The following is a 25,202-nucleotide window of genomic DNA, read 5'->3' as shown; positions in this document are numbered from 1 at the left end:
AGTATAGTAAAGGAAAATATAGAAAAAGTTGTTATTTTTTAAATAAAATAATTTTATTTAAGGAAAATGACTTAGAGAAATGAGAAGGGAGAGAAGGAGAGAGATATACATATTCAAGAGAGAATATGGGTTTCTCTAGAAAGGAAAATCTGAGTGCACATCGCAGGTCCGTATGCAGCCAAGTCTCTAGGGTAGAGAACAAGCACAGAATTACAGTTTTCATTTTTTATTTTAAATGAACAAAAAGCACTTCTTCTATTCATTATTATGCAGTTAAAAGCTTTACACATTTGTTGAAGATGGAAAGACACTGCACACACTGGAAATAGATAGGGCAAAGCAACCACACTTTTGTTAAAACTCTGCGTTACATTTGCTGAGAATACAGTTGGTTGAATTGGTCTGGACTCAGTATCACACAGTAAATGCTACTATACCTGTAAATAGTTTGCAGCTTGGTCCCTAATTGAGGGCTTTTCTTTACTCATACCAGACATAGTAGAGTATTAAGTTGCCTTTTTGAAATCATGCCAGAAAAAAAAGGAATCAATGATTCCTCTATTCCTCTGAATAAGACGCTGTCACAGCTTAGTACTGGTGTACTATCAAATGCAGCAAAGAAGTAATAACATTCTGTTCCAAGTAAGCCAGGGTAGGGTTATATATCATTAGGCAGATTTACAGCATAATAAAATCAGAATAATAAAAAAAAAACCACAGCAGATTCACAAATACCTGACAATAGTCTGAAAGAGATAAATCAATACAAGCTAGTGAAGTACCCAAATAAAATAACAATAATAATGCTTTTGTTTTCCTCAGAATCTTAATGCAGGAAGTAATCATGGGGCTTTCAATGATTTTATTTTATACAATATGCATATTTCAAGAAAAGAATGTATACAAATGGTAGAATAGTTTCATTAGGAATTTTTAAGAGGTGAGAAAGCATATTCGCGAAATTACTTTGGGTCTAACTACCTATTGAAATAAATACTTAATAAATTTCAGTGAATGATAGAGAGAAAAAATATCTATCATCAGTTTTCCTCTTAGCCAGACTCCCTCAGTCTCATAGAAAGGATCCAAACAGAAGACATAGCGAACTCACAGCATCTGCCACAGTTGGCAGCTCTTTGAAGAGCCTACTGCTGTTTCCATGATGAAAGCACAGAGCTAGGCCTGGAACCAAAGGAGGGCCTGGTCTATGTGATGAGGCCTCTTGCATTTTTTAATTTTACCACTGTATCCTGCACATCGAGCTCTAATATTTAGAATGCTTTCTATTTTAGTTACCTGTCTATCATCTACTCCTCCATTAGCTTATAAACTGAATTCACAGCTTCTGTCTCCTTTTACATAGGAGGATCTCTGTTGGGTGTATAATAGAATATTTCACAACAGTTCAGAGCCAGATGTAATTCAAAATGTGAAAAAGTAGTTAGCATTATTATTTTGGATGCTGCCTATAACCATAAATGTTTTTAGAGCTATTTAATGTAAAAGATCACTGTGTTAACCATAACTCAGTGACTTCTTTTGTAATATATATTGTGATGAATATTTATAAATTATAATTAGAGCTATTTGAAAATGATACACACATTTTCTATTATATATTATATTTATTGTACTTAATATTCATTTATTATATTTAATATATTTATTTATTACATTAATACATATTATTGTATTCATTAAAGTGAATGTATAATCTTATATAAACAGGCATAAATAAATCATAGCAATTTAGATTCATGGTCCCTAGTATAGTTTGACACCATGGGAGTTCAGTCTGTTCAGTTTAACAAGAACTTCTTACTAAAAAATAAAAAAAAGAACTTCTTACTAAGCTCAGCTGGTTGGGTCTAAATATAAATAAGGCAATGTTTGAGCTCTTATTCTTGATACAGAATAAGTCATTTTGTTTTAGTTTTTAAATAAAACAGAAACAAACTAAGCCAATAAAAGAAGATATATTAACGATCAAATTTCTTCTTTATAAATATGTAATGTCTATAAATATGTAATGTCTTGGGACCAGAGCGATAGCACAAAGGTAGGGCCTTTGCTTTGCAAGCTGCGGATCCAGGACCTATGGTGGTTCAAATCCCTGCATCCCAAATGGTCCCCGTACCTTCCAGGAGCAATTTCTGAGCACAGAGCCAGGAGTAATCCCTGTGCGCTGCCAGGTGTGACCCCCCCAAAAAACAAAACAAAACAAAATAAAAAACAAAAAAAAAATAAATATGTAATGTCTCACCCTCAGCTGCCATACTATGTTACATAAAATAATACTAACCTGGGGCTGGACTTCTGAGCACATAGCCAGGAGTAACCCCTGAGCGTCACCAGGTGTGCCCCCCAAAAAATAAAACAAAAAATAATAATAATAACCTTTAGCCTAACATAACCTTCATGTTAAAGCATATTTACAATAAAAATTATTTTCTCTATTTCCAGTGATGGAGAGATCTATGATGATATTGCTGATGGTAAGTAAGTCTATGAATTTGATATTCACCCTAAATAGACAGTACCAGTGACTTTGCTGTTCTTATAAATACTAAAAAGGAACTAGAGAGAGATCGTGCAAAGATGAGATAGTTCAGTAGCTCTTGCCTTGCAATTAGCTGACCTGGGTTCAATCTGTAGAGTCCCATATAGTCTCCAAGCCCCACCAGAAGTGACTCTGAGCACAGAGTTAGAAGGAAGCCCTGAGCACTGTCAGGTATGGCCCCAAAATATCCCGCCCCCCCCAAAAAAAAACCCAAATACTAAAAAACTTAGTTTTATGGATATTAGTTTGTAATCTGCTATAAATTTGAGTCATTTGAAAAATTAGTAAAGCATAACCCCATAATATGTAAATATACATAATACATAAATATTGCTAGAAATGAAAAAGGATCTCACTGATTTTCCTTGAAATGGTGACTTTTTAATTATTATTATTACTGGGTTTTTTGTTTGTTTTATTTTTGGCCACACCCAGCTGCCCTCAGGGGTTAATCCTGGCTATCTGCTCAGAAATTGCTCCTGGCAGGCACGGGGGACCATATGGGATGCCAGGATTTGAACCACCTTTGGTCCTGGGTTGACTGCTTGCAAGGCAAACGCCTATTATTATTTTTTTTCTTTTTGGGTCACACCCGGTGATGCTCAGGGGTTACTCTTGGCTATTTGCTCAGACATTGCTCTTGGCTTGGGGGACCATATAGGATGCTGGGGGATGGAACCACTGTACGTCCTAGGTTAGCATGTGTAAGGCAAATGCCCTACCACTTGTGACACCACTCCGGCCCCAATTTTTTATATTATGACTCGTGAAAGAATTGTTTTGATCATCAAAAATATGAGTACTTGAATAAGTATAGGTGCTTAGTGTCCTATAATACTCATTAATATTCTCTAAGTATTGCATTATTTCTTTCAAATTATTTTTTATTTATTACTCATTCGCACATTATAGAATTTGAGGAGTTTAGATTCACACTCTCTATTTGTGTAATTCTCACCATTTCTATCACCACAAAGTTCTAATGCAATCCCCCATTCAAATGACCCTCTGCTCATTGCTCCCACCCACCTCTGCCTTTTTTTTCTTCTGGTAAATACCACAATCTTCCTGAATCTAAGAATTTTGTGGGTTGTTCTGTGTTTGAGTTTGTTGGGGTTGTTTTTTGTTTGGTGTTTTTTTTTTTTGGTTATTTATATTCAATGTATTAGTGAAGCCATTCATCAATTGTACTTCACTTCCTATTTCATTTAGCACAGTCACTTCAATATTTATTTATTTTATCCAAAAAGACAAGATTTTATCTCCTCCCCAACCATGGTACATTATTATTTCTGAGTATAAAAACCATAGTTTTTTTTTCCAGTCATCTTTAAATGGGCAGCTATGTTGAGTCTATGTTTTGACTGTTGTGAATAATAATGCTCTAAGTATGAGGTGCAAAAATCATTTTAAATTAGTACTTTTGCATAATATCATATATTCTTAAGTTATAATAAAAAAAAAAGAAACCTAGAAGCCTGGGTGTTAATTTAGCTGTAGAATCTTGCCAGGCATGTGTATTGTCCTGGAGGTTCTATCCCTGACACTGCAACAAATTGAAAGAAAAAAATAATTATCCCTAGCTTACATGAAACATGGTATTTAACATGTTTCCTATTGGCCTTCTTTTAAATCAATGGTCCTCAAACTACGGCCCGCGGGCCACATATTGTATTTATTCCCATTTTGTTTCTTCACTTCTAAATAAGATATATGCAGTGTGCATAGAAATTTGTTCATAATTTTTGTTTTTACTATAATCTGGCCCTCCAACAGTCTGAAGGACAGTGAGCTGGCCCCCTGTTTAAAAAGTTTGAGAACCTCTGTTTTAAATATACAATTAATAATGTTTAATATTTAAGTCTTCTTAAGAATGACTACCAAAGGAAGTTTTCCATGAATAGCATGGAGTACAGTTAGAGCAGATTGGTGACCATCATTACAATGATAGTTGGAAATGAGCACTTTGGACAAGAACTGGTGCTGAAAGGAAATAAACCGATATGCATGCTATACTTTTAATAATATTGCAGATATTGTCTAAAAGGGAAAAGAGAGAGAGGCAGATGTTTGTTATAGAGGCAAGCAGGAGAGGGGGTGAGGACAAGTAAGAGGGAAACTGGTGACATTGGTGGCAGGAAATGTGCCCTGTGTGTTCGCATTGTATGACTGAAACTCAATCATGAACAACTTTGTAATGGTATGTCTCATGCTGATTCAATTAAAGAGTTTTTAAAACTTTAGTTTTTAAAAAAATGTCTACCAAGAAGTACATTTAAATTTAATCAATCACCAGGTAAAATAATTGAGTTTTATTGAGTTTAATTCAGATTTTTACTGAGAAAGGAAGTTTTCCATAAACTTTGTTGGAATTATATATTTAATAATGATAAATAAATATCACATTTCTTTTAACTATTTTTCATAAAGTGAGCTAATTCTATTGTTTAAATCCTATGCCAGTATATTATGAATTATTCATTGTTCATTATGTCCAATCCTGTAACACTTTGAGAATATTTGTTTTGTTCAGATATATTTAAGTTTGTATTTTTTTCCCTTTCAGATACCATTTATGACAATGACTAGCTCTCAGCTTCACTCATTCTACTATGTTCTTTTAATGCCAATTCAATGGCCAAAATTTTTTAATTGACCTGTTACTGGACAATGTGGAAATGAATATACAAAGCTACTCATTACCATATATTACAAAAAGTTGATTATCTGCATCAAGTTTAAAATTTTTAAACTTAAATGAAGATCTCTCCTTAATCAGCTTCTCAAAAACAATATCAATGAATGCAAGAATTTTTAAATATCTCATTTTGCCTCATTCACAATTATGAAGGTACTTCTTTTAGACCATCAGTAAGTAAATTCTCTGAAAAAATCATTTGAGGTGCAGTATGAAGAAAAATGAAGCATAAAGAAGAATATTTTAATACAACCCACAAAAAAGCTATTTTTGTACCTCTAATTATGACAGTATATTCTTTATCCAATTATCTATCCTCAAATAAGCAGAAATATCTTATTTCCTGTTGGTGGACTAAATGTTTTGGAAATTATAATAGCAGAGCTTTTTCATAAAGTTTTTCCTTATACATTGTGAAAATGTGTTAATTATTTAATAAGAAGACACCTGAGATTAAAGAAGACATCTGTGATGAAAATTTCAGGATTCATTTTGAAGATTCTTTTCTTTTATATTTTTACAAATTCACTAACAGTTTAATTCCATACTCTGCTTAAAGTACTGTTGTAACTAGATTAGACACCAATGAGGACTATCCTAAGATTGTGAAGAATGTAAATATGTGCTTAGAAATTAATTAGCCTTTGTGGCACCTTTTACTATTAAAGACTCAAAGTATTTGTTTTTGTTCTCAGTTACTGCTATACAACTTTTATTTTTCACCATTTTTCTGGAAAGCTGACCATCAGGGGAATAAAAATATTTAAAACCTAATAGTTGTAATAGCATGTTAATTTTTATTCATTCCTTGTTTATACATGCTCATTCCCAGAGCAACTTCAGAATGAAATCTTAAGCATTGGACTCCAAATGCTAAAAACACTAAATACCATGTAATAAAATTCAAAACTGTATCATCCAAGAATAATAGCAGGAAGGTTGCACTGATGAAGGGAGGGTGTACTTTTTAAGGCCAACACCCAACTACAAACATGTTCGTAGCCATGGTGATGAAATTTAAAAAAAAAGAATTGCATAGCAGGTAATTTTTCCATACTTTCAAAATAGTGAAATGTAAAAGTCATGTTATTGATTTTGACCTCTTTTTTTTTTTGTTGTTGTTGTTGTTTTTTGTTTGTTGGGGACCACACCTACTCCTGGCTCTGAGCTCAGAAATCGCTCCTGGCAGGCTTGGGTGACCAAATGGGATGCTTGGGATTGAACCCAGGTTCGTCCTGGGTCGGCCATATGCAAGGCAAACCCCATACTGCTGAGCTATCTCTCCAGCCCATGCATTGATTTTAAGACCAGTGAACCATGATGTGGCATGTGTGTAAATCACTTACATCTTCAGTTCTCTCATTTATAAATTATGAGATTAGATTGTTTAACACTGTTTATTTCTACACTTCTATAATTCTTTTCCATTTCAGAGCCTTTGCCTTGCAAACAGCCAATCCAGGACTGACAGTAGTTCAAATCCCTGCATCCCATATGGTCCCCAGAGCCTGCCAGGGGAGACTTCTAAGCACAGGGCCAGAAGTAACTCCTGAGCACCACCGGGTGTGACCCAAAAACAAAACAAAAGAATAAGCCCTCTGAGTTAAAATAATTTCAAAAAATTGTAAAAAAAAAAAAAAAAAAAAGCCAAGATTCTCATGTGGGGAAAAAAAGTTTCTATGAGAGACAATCAACTTCCACTGCTCAATATACAAATTCTGGGATTTGGAGCCCTCAGATTAGAAGCCAATATCTTAAAAATCTCCTTTAAGAAGATCAAATTGATAATAAAGTAGGTAGAGCACTTGAATTGCATGTAGTTTGACCACATATGGTCTACCAGGAGTAAGTCTTGAGCACAAAGCCAAGAGTAAGCCCTGAGTACCATCAGGTGTGACCCACAAACAATACAAATTCCTTTAATTATGAAATATGTTGATGTCAACTCTCTGATAGGGTAAGTCAATATTTTTCAGTAAATTCACTCATAGTAAACTTATTTAAATGCTCCATTAAATTATGCTGCTCAGAAATGGTTGAAAATTATGTTGCAAATATACTTAGTCTAGTAAGTTTTAATTGAAAATGGCATGAAGGTAATACAATGTCAGGGGTTTTATATGCCAAATTAAATTAAGTAGATTTTTTGGAGTTAGGCTTTATCACCATGAAATACACATAAATGCCTATGAAATATTTATGTAATAATGATCTTAAATATATATAAATCTTATATAAATATAAAGCTACACTTGAGGTATTGCCTTCATAGACCAAAAGTTATTGTTGTCATGTGAGAAGAGAAGAAATAAACAATACCATCAGCAGATGATTTTGCATTCTTTATTGTCAAAAAAAAATTGAAGCCATCAGCCTTTCTTGAACAACTTGATTCTTTGCCTTCAAAAGTATCTGCCTCTGAAACATCCTTCATTCTCTCACTTCATCCTCAAAGGATGTGGCACCTCCTCCTGTTCAAGACCAGCCCTTCCACCAGTGCCTCTAATACTTTGCCTTCTGTTTTGTAGTTTAAAAATGAGGTAGTAAAATGCAATTACCTTTAGCATCCTAATACATTTAGCTTGAACCCATATTCAGATACTAACCCCCAAGACAGGGTGTCAACTCAGATTTAAGTAATCATCCGTTATCTGACCTCCCTGGAAACTTCTTCCACAATTATTTCTTTTACTCCTTAAATCTACTTACCATTCCTGTTCTTTCCTCTTCTCTCTCCCCACCCCATACACCCATCTACATCCATTCACTCTTCCCAATCTCTCTTTATTCCTCCCCTTGTTTTTATTTTTTACTTTCTGCCTTTGTGAAGATTCCCACCCCTGCACTTACAAAGATAGCAAAGTCTTAATGTTTTTCCATTAAAAAAAATGCCTGAGCTGTTTATTTGCATTTAAGACCCTTACTAGAGTCCTTTTCTATCTAACTTTAATCACTTCGTTGCCTTCAAAAATGGGGCAGTCAGGAAAATATGTCTCATAAATCTTCAGTTTGATTGGCCAAAGATTCTGCTTCTTCACACTGTAACTCATCAACTCCTTTGTATTGATGTTAGGCCTTCAAATAATAGTTCCAAGTCCATGACTGAACATGGCTGGATCCTTCCTTGAAGATATGGAACTGAAGTATTACCTTTGTTTGAGGACTCCCTGACAGTCTGGCCAAACTTCCTCACCCTGCCTAGCTCTCTTCACACTTCTACCACACATTCCTTCACTACTGTCAGAGTTGCATTGTTGACTGAAGGTTCCTCCAGACTCTCCTGTCTTCCTAAAAAAAAAAATGTTGATTTTTTTTTTAAATATAGCTTGTGTCTGCTTTCCAGAGGTTCTGGATACAGATCATCTGGAGATTTTATATAAATGTCCATATTCCTGTTCAAATCAATTAAATCAGAATTTCTGGGGAAGGACTTTTTTTTACTAAGACAAATGTAAAAATAGTGTTTAGTCACTCAGCATTTTCAGCTATCCAGGTCTCAGATATAAATGCTGTTCTTAAGAATTATATTCCAAGGCATATTAAAAACAGGGGAAATTTTACCTGTAAAAACAAGCTCTTATCTACCAGTGATAAGAACTTATACTTTTTACAACACAGGGACATCTCCCACCCTGAATGTATGTCATGGGGAACCAACCTAGACTCCAGGGAAATAGGCACCTACCACCCAGCCTTGACTCCTGGATCCCAGACATAGAAATGACAGAGTTCTCCACAACAGCTCCAGGAACCAAGTCCCCTCCAGGGCATTCATAATACTGCTCTGATGCCAACGTACACCAGTTCTAATTTGATAACCCGACAACGAGGAAATGGGAACTAGATCTAAGAGCAAGTTATCCTTCCTCACCAGCCAACGATAAGACAAAATCAGAAGACATGTCACCCTTGGATCTGTGCAAAAACCAAGATTGCTATATACAGATGACTGGTTGTTACAACCAGGACTAGACAGTACGCATCCCGGGACCAACAACAACAACAAAAAGCTCTAACCTAGCTTTTGGTCTACAATCTATTCAACAAACAAGATCTCCAATTCCAGAGGTCTGACTGAGACAACTGCAAGTGAATGGGTCTTCCAGAAACATAACAAACGACTGTCCCAGGCTCCATCCTAGGAGCAACATAATGACCAAGAACACCAACTACAGAAGATGAATTAAAACGACACTGAACTGAACTGCTAGAACCACAAAGAAAGCCTTCATCATAAGCTCCATTCCTTGAGCTGCATAGTCACCAAGATCTCTAGATACAGAGGACTGATTTTACCATCCATGACGAAGCAGATGTCTTCCATACACCACAAAAGCACCGAGGGGAGAGTAAATGATCATGCAAGGAGTCTATAGTTAATCCCATGACAGTATACTACAGAGATGGAGAAACCCTGTATCTCCTAGGCCAAGGGAATTCCCTCTACAATATCCCCAATAATTACTGTACCTATGCAGGGGGATAAAAGGAAAAAAAAAGCACAAGATAATCATTTTTCCACATGTATATTTATTGATTGATTGATTTTTTGATGTCTTTATTTTGGTATAGATATTGAAGTTGATGTCTCCTTTTTATTTTATATTATTTTATCTTATCTTTCTCTTTCTTTTTGCATTCCGGCATGATTTGAATTCAGAACCAAGACTATTGTGTGGTGCTTTTCTTTATTGCTGTAGGGCTCACAGGATATTTAATTTGGCATTTATTTTGGTATTATTATGGTGTTTCAATTACCTTTTTCATGTCCTCTCTCAAACTGAGGCTGATAGCCACTAGAAGGACTCCGCCCATTTTCAGCATACTTTTATTAATTTAAAAAAAATTTTTTTTGCTTAATCTTAACACATTCTATTGCCTTTCTCTCCCTCAAACAAAGCCACATAACTCGATTTATCTAGGTTAGCCTCTCAAACAGAGGGAGAAACAAGGGAGGGCACCAGGACCAAACAGATGTATGATCACTGATAGTAAGCTAGACAAAGAGGGGACCACCTACTCTAGCAGCCTAGGGGGTGATGGTGAGGGATATAGGTTGCAGAAAGGGAACAGGGAAGGGGGGAGGACAAATTTGTTGGTGGGTATTCCCCTGATTCAATGTCAATATGTACCTAAAATACTAATGTGAAAGATATGTAAGCCACTATGATCAAAATAAAAATTAAAAAAAAAAAGAATTATATTCCTGGGGGCTGGAGTGATGGGTTTGATCCCCAGTATCCTATCTGGTCTCCCTACCCTGCCAGAAGCAATTTCTGAGTACAGAGCCAGGAGTAACCTCTGTGGTTACCTACACACAGCTGGGTGTGGCCCAAAAAACAAAGTCATATACCTGGGATGGAGTAATAATACAGTGGGTAGGGCATTTGCTTTGCAAGTGGTCAACACTTGTTTGATCCCCAATATCACATATGGTATCCCGAGCAGGTCAGGAGTGATTCCTGAGCAGAGACAGTAAGTAACCCCTGACCATCACTGGTGTGACCCCAAAATCAACAAATAAAAGTATATTCCTGGTACAAAGATTTAGTATAGCATGTCTGGTGCTTGCTTTGTGCAAGCTAAAGAATCAGAATTCAGTCCCCAGATACTGTCCAAAGTGATCCCTAAACTCAAAGCCAGGAGTAAGTCCCAAGTACTTCTGAATGTGGCCCAGACAAAGAGGTTTTTTCTTCCCCCTTCAGGCCAGAATTCTTATCTTGCTGGTCACCAAATGTAGGCCACCCTAAGAAGGCTATGACAGTGCATGATGACTCAGGCTGAGGTGGACTTTGAAAAGAGACAGTTGGAGTGTTTCTGCAGCCAGACTTCACTCTGCTTGACAGAAAGTACTTCCTTGAAGGCAGTATGGTAGTCTGCAGAATTGTGACTAAAATGTACTGTCTCTATTTACGCATTCTGATGACCAAAATAAATTTCTCATCCAATTTGAACTACATCCACACTTCTTGACTCACAGTTACCAAAAGCCTTGAAATTTTTAAATGCTATGAAAAATGAAGGTATCACTTGTTATGCTGATGAAATTAACTTCTTTAAATTATTGTTTTAACTACAGCATCAATTGTATACAAAGCATTGAAGTAGTTTTTGCAGTTGCAGAGATGCTATAAATCTACCTATCTTTAACTATCCCTCCATTATTATCCCAAACTCCCTCCTCCCACTGTTAGGTGGCTGGTTGCCATGCAAAACAGAGTAAAGAGGATAGAGATAGATTTATTAAGTTTCAGCTCCAATGACCTGCAAGTCAAAGGAACTTGGAACTTCCAGCAGAGAGTAGGCATACAATTTATACAGCCCACGCATTCAAGGCACATATCCATTTTCCTTCAAGGCACATATAAGCAAGACAGATGTTAGATTAAGCCATGCATCTTGGGTTTTTTTTTTTTTTTTTTTTTTTTTTTTGGTTTTTGGTTTTTGAGTCACACACGGCAGTGCTCAGGAGTTATTCCTGGCTCTATGCTCAGAAATCGCTCCTGGCAGGCTCATGGGATGCTCATATGGGATGCCGAGATTTGAAGCACCATCTTTCTGTGTCTAAGCCTTACCAATGTGCTATCTCTCCAGCCCCACCGTGCATATTGTTTAGGAGCCCTTTTTGCTTATTGTTGTCAGGACCCTGCTCCAGGGACCTGGGGAAGGGGAGGGAATTTTTCCTAATCTCATTCCAGGTACTGGGCAGGCTGGGTCTCTTGTTTTCCTAGGTCTAGAAGCAAACTTTTTTGTTTTGTTTTGATTTGGTTTGTTTAATTTGGGGGGGGGGTCACACTTGGCAGCACTCAGGAGTTACTCTCAGGCCTGAACTGTGTAATGGCATTGCTCTGGTTTACTCCACTTCATCTGAGGATGGGGCTGAATACCAAGGAAGCCAAAATGAAGAAAAGTTTGGATCATGATCCTACACCCTGAGCAATGGAGAGAGGGACTGAAGGTGAGACTGAAATGGCCAGTGCAAATAAATGAGTTCAACAATATGTAGCAGAATTGCATTTCCATAAAAGACCAAAAGGACAGCTCTCAAGGAACTTCAAAGAGTTCATGTTGGTAAACACACTAAATTTATAAAGAGTTGCAATCCTAGAAAACCATTCCCTCATGCCTTGCCTCACATAACTTATTTTTCCCTTCTGTTCCTGAGTTACATCCTTTATTACATGCTGGTAGTCTAGTGAGGAAATGAGTTTTCTAGAGTTATTTGAGCTCTTCTAGCAAATACATGGGACCTGGGGAGAATATCCGGTTGATAATCTGATTGATAGTTAGCCAGGTAGATAGGAATTTGAAGTCTGAGATGGAGGTCATGAAACCTATTGTCTAGCTGCTTGATCAGAAACACAGATGACACCTAGAATTGTGATGGAAGACTGAGATGGAAAAAGGTCTTGGGAGTCTGAGGCCTTAACCTGCAAAAATTGGCAAAATCTCTGGGCAGAAAGTACAAGAGTTTTTGGTTGGTGTGGAAAAGCGTACTCACAGATATTGTAAATCAAAGAAGCTAAATACACAGCATATCCTAACTCCGTGAATGAAATAAAATTCCAAAAAATGTTGCCAGATAAATGAGCAGCTTTATGTAAGTAACACACATGTATGAAGATAAAGTGAGGAAATATTATTTTAAATTGTATTGGGGGAGTGAAGTGATAACAGCGGTAGAGCATTTGCATTACACGTGGCCTACCTGGGTTTGGTCCCTGGCATCCCATGGTCCCCCAAGCCTGCCAGGAACAATTTCTGAGTGCAGAGTCAGGGGTAATCCCTGAGTGTCTCTGGGTGAGGCCTAAAAAACAAATATAAATAAATAAAATTTAAAAATAATAATAAATTATGTTGGGGATATTGTTTGCTACCTAAAACTGAAAAGACTCAAATTTACTCAAAAACTGATAAAGGAGCCAGCCAGAGAGATAGTAAAATGGTTAAGTGTACTCTGTGGATGCAACTACAACCCTATTTCAAATCCCAGCACTGAATATGGTTTCCTGAGCATCACTACGCATGGCTTTTGAGCACAGAGCCAAGAGGCACTGGGTGTGGCCCCAAACCTCCTCTACCGAAAATAATTAGACTGTGGGCCAGAGTGGTTGCACAGACAATGGGTAGGATGATAGCACAGTCAGCTTTGCATGCTACCAATTTGGGTTTGATTCCCAATATTCCATATGGTTCCAGAGCCTGCCAGAAATAACTTCTGAGCACTAAAACCCCAGAGTTCCTCTGGGTGTGGCACAAAAACAAAAACAAAAGTTGGAGGGGCTGGAGAAATAGCATGGAGGTAAGGCATTTGCCTTGCATGCAGAAGCACAGTGGTTCAAATCCCGGCATCTCATATGGTCCCCCGAGCCTGCCAGGAGCGATTTCTGAGCATAGAGCCAGGCATAAATGCTGAGCACTGCCGGTGCGACCCAAAAACAAAACAAAACAAAACAAATTGGACTGATGGAAATAATCTATCTGGAAGGAAAACTATTTTTATTTTTTGAAGTGAAAACAGGCTTTATTTGGAAATTCTTAGGAAGGGGAGGGAATAGATAAGAGAGAGTAATGAACTGAAAGAGAGAACACAGGCTTGGGGCTGACTCCACCTAAGGAGACATAGTCCCCATGTGTACATGTCACCGCATATTCCCTGTTGAGATATGGACTTGCCTACTTTCATGTTGGGTTGTGTACTGGGGCTCTCTCCACTTTTGGAGAAAGAAGAGGAGAGAGAAGAGGAGAGAGAGGGAGAGAGAGAGGAGAGAGAGAGAGAGGGAGAGAGAGAGAGAGAGGGAGAGAGAGAGGAGAGAGAGAGAGGGAGAGAGAGAGAGGGAGAGAGAGAGAGCAGGCTTCTCCAGGGGTGGAAAGAGTCCCAGTACACAACCCAGCTTGAAAGAAAGTTCACATCTTAATAGGATAGAGAAGATGCAGGTGATTTGTCTCCATAGGTGGAGACAGCCCCAAAATACATCTCATTGTAAAAGTATGAAAGTACACATCTCAGAGGGAAATGAGGGCAACATGTCTTCAGGCAATATGTACATGAGTCAAGAGCACACATATGTGCAGCACCAATACATGGATACAGGGAGCACATTTGCTGAGAGGAAAGCATTTAAACAGCAAGAGTAAATCACAAAAATATGAGTTTATGAAGAGGTAGAAGTTTGAACAGATATAGGATATAAAAAGTATAATTTTCCCTAACAAATTATTTCTTCTTTTTGTTTTGGGGCCACACCTGACAAAAAACACTGGGGTTACTCCGGCTCTGTCCTCAGAAATCACTTCTGGCAGTCTTGGGGGACCTTATGCATGCCGAGAATGGAATCAGGGTCCATCCTAGGTTGGCTGTGTGCAAGGCAAATGCCCTACCGTTGTGCTATTGTTTCGGCCTTAGTAACAAATCATTTCTTATAACATCTTTGAAATGCTAACCATTTTTATGGGCACATCATAGGACTCAAATATTATCACTTATTGCCATATCTAATTTTGAAATACTTGCATATGCTGCCTATATTTATACAATAATAAAACAATTAAGGATCTTTATTTTTTAGTGTAAGTTGTGTTATTCTTTATGCCTTGTATTTGAGGTTACCTGCTATGTTATGTAATCAAGAACAGGATTCTAGAAAGACAGTACAAAGGTTAAGACACTTGTCTAGTGTGTAACTGTAGGCCCTGCAATCCTGGTTTGAGTCCTGGCTCTGCTTGCAACTCCCTGAAAACTGCCAGGAGCAAGGAGCAACTGCCACTGTACTGCTGAATAAGCCTCTATCGATCCTCCCACAAGAAAAAAATTCTAAACTTTGCTACAAATTAGAATCTTTAGTTGCAAAACATGAAAGTATCTACAGGATTCTAAAATATACTTGAAGCTATGTACTTTATCATAGGACAATGTCTGACACATACTATTATTAACCCCCTCGCTTGCTAGATTACTAGTATACCTTTTAAAAATGTCAACTCAGTGAAATTTTTTGACATTATTTTCATCATCATCTACTTGCTCTGAGTGTCAGTGATTTGTCAACTAATATATGGGAATATTACAGAAACACTTAAGACAATAGGTAAGGAATTTGCATTGTATGCAGCTGACCCAGTTTCAATCCCTAGCACCTCAACAGCAGTGCAAACCTGCCAGGAGTGATCACTGAGTATAGAGCCAGGAGGAGTAAGTCCTGAGCACAGCTAGCTGGGTATAGTTCAAAACAAATGCAAAAGAAACATTGAAATAAAAGCAATGAAATTGAAAATAAAGCAATGAAGTTAAACAATGCCTGGGGCAGCTTCAACTCCTACATCTAAGTGATAAATCCTTTTTGGTTGGGGATTGAAATAAAAGTATATGTGATTGGGAGGTTTTCATTTCCATTTCCTGAAATTCTCCACTAAAAGGAGAAAGTCGTCCTGGCTTTCATAATACAAACTTTTGATATTTGTTTCATAATTCAGTGATAGTTTTTGCTGCATTTCACCAGTGGACAACATTAGACTCTTATCTGACTATGGTAGTCTGGATTATAGTCAGTCTTCAGCTCTATGGGTAAATTTTCCAACAGAAACAAGTTATCTTTGAGGGGGCTATTGGTAGACAGACAGGCAGGCAGGCAGAAAGACAGACAGACAGATAAAGATAGATAGATAGATAGATAGATAGATAGATAGATAGATAGATAGATAGATAGATAGATAGATAGATAGATAAGAGCCACAGATGGGAAACAAGATCTATTTAATTTTCTTTTCTTTTTTAAGCAAGCAGACTTTATTTCTGGCTTGCCAGGGCCGTCTCCTTAGAGAGCAACCCTGGCCCAAATTTTCAAGCAGCTTATATACTCTTCAGATCATTCCATTCCATCTTTTGTCAGTCACACAAAACTACAAAAGGTGATATTTCTTTTTTTTAATTATCTTTATTTAAACACCGTGATACAGATATAATTGTACTTGTATGATTACAGTCATGTAAAGAACACCCCCCCTTCACCAGTACAGGATTCCCACCACCAATTTTCCAGATCTACCCACTCCCCACCCCACCCACACCTGTACTCGAGACAGGCTTTCTTTTTCCCTCATTCATTCACATTGTTATGATAGTTTTCAGTGTAGTTATTTCTCTAACTGCACTTATCATTCTATGTGGTGAGCTTCATGTCATTAGCTGCACCTACATGGGAGGATGGGGGGAAGTAAGGGTTGGGACTGAGGCAGTAAAATATTAGAAATGAGCTTTGTAGGGCAGTATCAAGGTCCCAATACAAGATGGATATTATGGATATATAGAATATATGCAAACAATAATATCAATATGAAAAAAAAGAGAAAAAATTTCCACTGACTGTCCCAATATAAACCAGTACTAGAATAGCCTGCCCTCCTCCCAGAGTGCATTCCCATTAGTGTAGGGAGAGATAGGGGGAAAGCCTGTTGACCCCTATAGAGTCCACCTAGACCGGTGTCCAGGGAAAGACTGAAATCCAGGGGAGAAAAACCCTATACCTGGCAAGAGCTGGTCTCCAGAATCAAGGACGAAACGGAAGCCAGATGTCCGCCTGCCCTCCTCCCCATGCACCTCCCCACTGGAGTACGGAGGGAGGGGGGAACCTGAGGACCACTAAGAGTCCACCTGAATCCACTTCTGGCCATCTGGGCTAGCACCCAGGGAAGGCCTGGAGTCAGGGGAAAAAGACAAGGACGCCTGGGGGCCTGCCAAGCCTCCCAGCACTCCACAGGCTAGGGAGAAAGGTTCTGGTATGGGGCCTCCCCAAACCCCATACCTGGCAAGAGCTGGTCTCCAGAATCAAAGAGGAAACCGGAAGCCAGATGTCTGCCCGCCCTCCTCTCCATGTACCTCCCCCCTGGAGTATGGAGGGAGGGGGGAACCTGAGGAACACTAAGAGTCCACCTGAACCCACTTCTGGCCATCTGAGTTGGCACCCAGGGAAGGCCTGGAGTCAGGGGAAAAAGACAAGGACGGCTGGGTGCCTGTCAAGCCTCCCAGCACTCCTCAGGCTAGGAATAAGGGTCCCAGTAAGCTCAGTTTTTCTGATCTGTTAGTTCAGTGTGAAAATTTCAGTTGACAAAACTTCTTGATGCTTAATTTTGCTCCAGTCAAGTTTATCGATGCTTTTTTTTTTTTTGAGCTCCCTGAACATTTTCCATAATTCTACTCTAAACTTCTTGAGAGGATACCTATTTGTTTTGTAATTTTTAGATTATTAGAGGAGCCATCTTGATTTCTGTAAATATGGGGGTGTACTGCAAAATTACTCCATTAGCAAGGCTGTAGATTGCTTCTTAAAATGTACAGAAATGGGGCCGGAGAGATAGCATGGAGGTAAGGCGTTTGCCTTTCATGCAGGAGGTCATCGGTTCGAATCCCGGCGTCCCATATGGTCCCCCGTGCCTGCCAGGAGCAATTTCTGAGCCTGGAGCCAGGAATAACCCCTGAGCACTGCCAGGTGTGACCCAAAAACCACAAAAAAAAAATAAAATAAAATGTACAGAAATGGAATTTTGGGGTTACAAGATAAATGCGGCCGTGAAGCGAAGCGGAGCTGCCGTGTTTCGGGTGTGGGTCCTTAAGAGGCTATAGTCCTTGGATGTAGGCAGGCTCAGCAGAGAAAAGGGAGAGCAAGGTCGCTGTGGTTTAAAAGTCTCTGGGTACCCAATCACGGCAGGAATTGGTCCCACGTGCGTTGGATGGGGACATCCTACTGGGATGGGTCCTGAAGAGGCTATAGTCCTTGGATGTAGGCAGGCTCAGCAGAGAAAAGGGCTATTTTCAAATATATTAAGCACATATTATTTTTCTCCTATAAGAAAATACTATGCTGTCTCAGATTTGATCTCTCTCTCTCTTTTTGGTATTTAGTCTCCTGATATTCTCTTACTCACCTTTGACAAAGACATTGGCAGTGAAATGGTTCTGTCCTGTAAGAAAAACCTATAGTGCTAACATGACAATCTGTAGCAAATGATGTCCAACTTTGCTTCGGGGATGGAGCTCTGGTGTCTGTGACAAAAAGTCAAATATTAGCTGTCTATGGGAGTGACTCACTAATTGTCCTGGTTGTATTCTGTTTGGCCATCCAGAGCCCTATCTTTCACCTGCTCTGTTTCCTTCAAGACGTTATAACCTTCGAGGATCACAGTAAGAGACTTTGACTTTGACTTAAAACGTCTAGCTTTATTTGATCCAACTAAGAATGCTAGTAATCAGTCAGAGGAACATAAAGTAAAGTTTGGTATTTATTCTTCCAGAGTCATTTTTCAAGTGTCATTACAAGCAGGCTGTGTCTCCACCCATGGTTACAGCTGTCTAAGACAAGTTTCTCCACAGTGGCTGACTGTTCCAGAGCTTGTCCCTCTCATTGACCTTCCAAGACTAAAGTGGCTTTCCGAGGTTATACTTTTCAGGTGACTACACTTTGATTCCTTCACACTATACACAGATTTACAAAACATCCTTTATTAAGCCTTCTCTAAATTTCTCTTTTTTGTTTGCCATTTACTTACCATCTGGGTATTTACTTAGCTGTATTAGATTAGAACCAATATTTGTATATTTCAATTTTTCAAAAGAAACAACATGGAAAACTATATACATATATGCACATTTATGTGTATATGTACATGCACATTAATATATAATAATGTTACTTATTTTATTGCCAATTTCTCTGAAATGCACCATTCAGACAAAACAATTATCTCATAGACCAGATTGGATTCATCTGGTTAATCTGCCACATGAGTCATTTATATGAGGTATTTGATCAGATGAAGTGTGGAACACTCTGTAGCTATCTAACTCTTCCAATATGGGGAGCCTTTTTGTGGGCGAGTGATGGACAAGCCTCATTTATTGTCTATGACAGCCAGATTTCATCTTCCTTAGTAGCTCAAAACACAATTGAGAGCTCTAATAGGCATGCAAACATAAAAGTTGCCACATGTAGATTCTTTAGAATTTGATATGTTGCAAATATCAAGACCTGGAGCCAAAGAAAAGTCTCAAGATGATTTGTAACCACAAGTTGGAACTTGCCCAAATAAGAATGATATCTAATAGCAGATGTATATGTGTGTATCATCTGTTAGTGACCAGGTTCTTTTTGTGTGTGTGTGTGTGTGTGTGTGTGTGTGTGTGTGTGTGTGTCTGTGTGTGTGTGGAGAGAGAGAGAGAGAGAGAGAGAGAGAGAGAGAGAGAGAGAGAGAGAGAGACTTGACAGTGCTCAGGAGTTACTCCTGGCCTGTGCTCAGAAGTGGCTCCTGGCAGGCTCCGGGACCATATGGGATGTCAGGATTTGAACCATGGTCTGTCCTGTGTTGGCCACGTGCAAGGCAAACACCTTACAGCTGTGCTATCACTTAGGCCAGTAACCAGGTTCTTAATAGCAAAGGAGACCAAGGAAATACATTGGATACAAACTTTTCATGTCAGTTCTTGGGAACTGATCTTTGAAATAGTGTTGCTTTTCTTTCTGGAGGGAAGGGGATTTTGCCACGCCTGGCAGTGCTCAGGACTTCCTTTAGTGCTCAGGGATCATTCCCTGTCTTGCTTAGGTAACCATATATAGTGCCAGGGAATTACGGGTGTATAAGAAGGGGACAAGGTGGGCAAATGCATGCATGCAAACAAGGGCTTTAGCCTTTGGACTATCTCTCCAGCCACACAATATTTTGAAAATTTTAATTAAGTTGATGAGGATCTTAATTTGGGCATGGTAAATAATATCAACTTCTTTAAGTTCATAATCCAACACATTTCATCAAATGTCGAAGTTTAACACTGATAACATCTCTTATAGCAGTGTTGAAAGTAAACCTTTCTAAAATTAGAATGAAATATAGGTTATTGTACTGTAGCTAATATTATCTGCTTGTCAGGACTTCATCCTAAATGGTAGAGCTGTATTAAGAAAAGCACACAGTTTCTGTTACCTCCCACATGCCTCAGGGGACCAGAGTTTACCTTTGGTTTTGCGGAACTTTAAGATCTGTATTACCAAATTTGCCTATGGAAATAGCAAAAATGTTGCTCTGTGAAGTGTTTCTCAACTGGGGCCATATGGCCTCTGAGGATCTACGGGATATTCCAAGGAGGACACGGGTGAAATTTCTGTGTAGGGAGGACACAGGGAGGAAACAGATGTTTGATAAACACTTCTCTAAACTATCATGGTTACTAACCTTTAAGACATAAATATATAAAATTAAAAACCAAAACCACAAAGCATTCACAGACATGTAAAGATTTTCTACATTTGTATAGAAATTACTCTTTCTAGTACAGCTCTAGAAAGGGATACTCAGAAAGTTTTCTAAGGTTGGATTCCTTAGATTAGGAGGTGGGATTTCTTTGAGCTTCCTGGCCAAAAAACAAAAACAAAAAGAACCAAAACTGTATTAAGAGTGAGGTTGCAGGATAGCATAGGGGAGGAAATCAGACAAAGACAGTGCATTTGAAGTAGTGGAGTAGAAAGTGCATTTAAAGCAATGGAGTAAGTAGACAAAACATTTAAAGCAGTAAAGTCTCAAATTGTTTCTAGAGGAAGCATTGCAATAGGGATGGAACCACTGAGTCATGCATACCTCCCTGAGGCCAAGGAGCCAGGCTTGTCTGCCCCAGGAGGCAGTTAGTGGCTGCCAGAAGCTTCCTCCTCCCCTAGTGTCAATGTACTATGCATCTGAGTAAAATTTTTCCTTTGGGCTGAGAGCAAGTCTCTAAGGTGCAGGTTTGAAATAACTGCCTCTGCAGGAAAATATTGTAGATCAGATGTAAATTTCTGCAGGAATATTGGTTCTTTCATCAGATAGAAAGAAGCATCAAATGTCTTTTTTGGTGCATTAAATCCTAATGCAGATGCTCCCCAACATCACTGAGGAATTGTTCCAGTGTTTCGGGTCCTGTTGGCATCATCATTTATTCCAGCTACATCACCTCAAGCCACCACAGGTAAGTGTGTAAGTCACACTTATTTAAGTAAATCAAGAGGTAGTTGAAAGCCTATTTATTATGAACCTGTGTCTTTTACTCATTTTTTGAATGGCAAAAATCACCCATATTCTTTTGTTTGTTTTTGAGCCACACCCGGTGACGCTCAGGCTATGCACTCAGAAATCGCCCCTGGCTTGGGGGACCATGTGGGATGCCAGTGGGGATTGAACCCCAGTCCTTCCTAGGTCAGCCGTCTGCAAGTCAAACCCCCTACTGCTGCGCCACCGCTTCAGTCCCTCATCCATATTCTTGAAGCTACTAATCATAACTATTCCTTCCGCATATTCAAATAAAACTTGTGCCTAACACTATTTTCGTATTTTAGGAAGCAAACACTCTATTATTTCTCTATTATCAGTTGTTGAGAACCAAAAAAAAAAAACCTTTAACCCTTTCTTTCACATCCCATATCCAATTTGTCAACAAATTGTTTGGATTCACTGTCAAAATAAATCTAGGATTCTATCGTTTTTCATTGTTGCTACTGCCCTAGTTGACACCATTATCCTACTATCTGGAATTAAGCTACTTTCCCTCTCCCCTTTAGTTTATTTCTCATCATAGCAGCTAGAAGAATTAGTCTAAATGTAAGTCAGATAGCAGCTTTCTTCGTCTCATTTTCCTCCAGTCTAAGTCCTTACTAATAATTGCACAGCACACTCAGCACCCACTACCTTTCTTTTTTTTGGGGGGGGAGGGGGTGAGTTTTCGGTTTGGGTTTTGGGCTACACACTGAGGTGCTCAGGAGTTACTCCACTTTAAATAGTTTTACATACTCTTCTCCTCTCATTGATGACATTTTTAATTTGGGGGGAGGGTCCACACCCAGCAGCACTCAGGGGTTACTCCTGGCTCTGCGCTCAGAAATCGCTCCTGGCAGGCTCGGGGACCATACGGGTTGCCAGGATTCGAACCACCGTGCTTCTGCATGCAAGGCAAATGCCCTACACCTCCATGCTATCTCTCCAGCTCCTCATTGATGACTTTTTGTATTAGTGTCACTTGTATATTGTTATACATATCTTATAATTCCCTCTTTTACCTTATTCAACATTAACACCTTTGTTATTTGTATCATAATGGAAAAAGACACAATTTACCCAATTCTGAGTGTACAGCCAGAAGTAACCCCTGAGCACTACTGAGTGTGACCCAAAAATCAAAAAAGAAAAAAAAAAACCAAAAATACAATTAAAAATAAATTTGCTGAGTTTATATTCATACATTTGATATCTAGATATACTCATTCCTAGTATTTCACAACTATGGTTATTTCTATTATATTCATGAAGAGCATAGCTTGCCATTTGACAGGATAATTTCAAGTTTTTAAACTTGAAATTTCTACAGACAATATAAACAATTTTATAATGCCACTATATTTCTAAAGACTAAAATAATTTTTTAAATCTCATCATTTGCAGCTGATTAAAGAATTACTATTTCTTAAAAGTAAAAACACTAATTAAAAAGTCATAAAGTTAGGTGAGAGGAATTAATTAAAGACTATAGATGCAATTTGTGAAAATGTAAAAATGAAAAATAGCAAAAAAAGACCTTTTAAAAATTTCTCTCCTCCTTGGGGCCAGAGTGATAGCACAGCGGAAGGGCATTTGCCTTGCACATGGCCAACCCGGGATGCACAGGTTGGACCATCCTATACAAACCTGCCAGGAGTGACTTCTGAGCACAGAGGCAGGAATAATCCCTGAGCACCGCCGGGTGTGGCCGCCAAACAAAAACAAAACAAAACAAAAATCTCTCCTCACCTAAGAGAAAAAAAATTTTAAGGACTCACAATGTTAGAGAAATTAAAGTGTATCATGTTAAGTGAAGTAGTCAGAGGAAGAAGCACAAATACTGGGTAACTAACTCACCTGTAGAACAGAGAGGCAAAACAAGGAAATAGACTGTCTTGAATGATAAACCTTTGACCCTCAATTACAAAACTGAGGTTCCAATCCAGGACCAAAGGTGGTTGGTTCGAATCCTGGTGTCCCATATGGTCCCCCGTGGCTGCCAGGAGCTATTTCTGAGCAGACAGCCAGGAGTAACCCCTGAGCACCACCGGGTGTGGCCCAAAAGAAACCAAAAATACCCAAAAAACTGAGGTTACCAAGCAGCAGGAGGAAGAGAGGAAAAGAAGAGGTAGATTCGAAGTAACACCGAGACAGTGGTGGCCAGTCTTGGGCATTTTGTAGTAGTCAGAGCTACAGTAACTATATACCCGACCCAGGAATGTTAACACCATTGTAACCATGTTATCTAAGCAAAATTTTAAAAATTAATTATAAAAAATGTTTCTTTTGGAGCCAGAGCAACAGGACAGCATCAGGACACTTGCCTTGCATGTGGCTAACCCAGGTTTAATCCCCAGCACCCAATCTGCCCCCCTTAGCATTGCCAAAAGTGATTCCTGAGCTCAGAGCCCCATAGGATGTGATTTAAAAAAAAGTCTCTCTAATTCCATGCTGACCAAATAACATTATGATCACTAGCTCTGTTTCTTGGGTGTATCTAGAAGGAGACCGCAGAAGAATGGAAATGAGTCAGTCACTAGAAAATTTATTCCACTGGTAAGCTGTTTTGGTATGCAAAATATTGTTATGAGTGTATGTTAGAGCCAAATCATCAGGAAATTATTAAAACAGGATCTGAAAACTACTAGCATGTATCCTCTGATGTTTTGCCCTGCTTTTGAAAATATGAAATCTCAGTGACTGTGACCTTTGCTTTTAAGTCATTGTCCCAGAGTTGTTCTTCTGATTGACAGATGAAGTGTCTCCACTGGAAGTGAACAAAACTGAAACAAGGACACCGGGAAAGATCCATGACAAAAATGCCAACCTAGCAAGCATGAGATCTTAAATTTGACTCCTGTCACCATTCCACATGCACCAAGATTGACCTTAACCCCACTATCATTTGGGTTCCTGACACCACAGCTGAGGTATGAGATCTCAGGCCCACAAGAACCACAAATATGACAGCACCAAAAAAAAAAAAAAGAGTATGAAACCCTCCACCCCTCAAAGAGCATGAATGTAAGCATTGCAATTAAGTGCCTGTGACTTCAGTCCAGTTACTGAAACAAAAAGGAAAGGGAAGGGGAATAAATTTAAATAAATGCATCATCATTTCAAAAATATAAAGTTAAGCAGAACAACTATTTTGCATTTCTTTGCTTGAGATTCCTGCTTATTTTTTTTCACAAATAATCACTGATTTGTATATCCTCACCCATTGTATTATCTCTCCAGCTGCATACATTTCTTTTCTTTTTTTATAGTTTAGCCTCTTTTCAAATTGTTAGGATATTTTCAGTAACAGGTGTTTTTGTTTTGTTTTTGAGACACACCAGTTGGGCTCACGGTTTAGGAATTAGTTTTTTTTTTTTTTTTTTTTTTTGGTTTTTAGTTTTTGGCTCACATGCGGCAGCGCTCAGGGATTACTCCTGGCTCTACACACAGAAATCGCCCCTGGCAGGCTCGGGGGACCATGTGGGATGCTGGGATTCAATATGCAAGGTAAGTACTTCCTGTACTTTTTCTCCTGTCCCACAAATTACCCTATTTATTTTATCTATCTCTTTTCTCCGATGTCAGTGCAACAACTCCAGCATTTTTTATTTTACATATGTTCTCATCTCTTAATTTTTTAACATATTGTGTTTGTGTTGTTATTTAGTAAATAGTATGTAGTGTGGTTTTAAAAAATAATTCAACAATTTCTGCCCTTTAATAAATTTTCATATAAATAAACTTATAACTATGTATAAATATTTTAATTTATTTTTTATTTTAAATTGTTCTTTCTATTATTGAATTTCTTTCCAAGTTTTTGCTCTCAAGTCTTTCTCTCAAGAATATGTTTCTTGCTTTGCTGGTATTTTTGTTTTGGGGCCACACCCACCAATA

General features: G+C 38.4%; 1 protein-coding gene across 1 annotated transcript in view; it reads left to right on the top strand.

The window, feature by feature from the left end:
* Window positions 1-5,165, top strand: part of FYB1 (FYN binding protein 1) — a 97,443-nt gene extending 92,278 nt beyond the window's left edge. Inside the window, 2 exon segments of the mRNA XM_049767686.1 lie at window positions 2,464-2,495; window positions 5,127-5,165. Of these exon segments, the coding sequence (XP_049623643.1) occupies window positions 2,464-2,495; window positions 5,127-5,149 (55 nt within the window). The 3' untranslated portion in view covers window positions 5,150-5,165.
* The last annotated feature ends 20,037 nt before the right edge of the window (window positions 5,166-25,202 follow it).

The sequence above is a fragment of the Suncus etruscus genome, chromosome 2, assembly GCF_024139225.1.
Source record: "Suncus etruscus isolate mSunEtr1 chromosome 2, mSunEtr1.pri.cur, whole genome shotgun sequence".
Taxonomy (NCBI): domain Eukaryota; kingdom Metazoa; phylum Chordata; class Mammalia; order Eulipotyphla; family Soricidae; genus Suncus; species Suncus etruscus.
The sequence above is the reverse complement of the archived record's forward strand: the minus strand, read 5'-3'. Positions and strand labels throughout refer to the sequence as shown.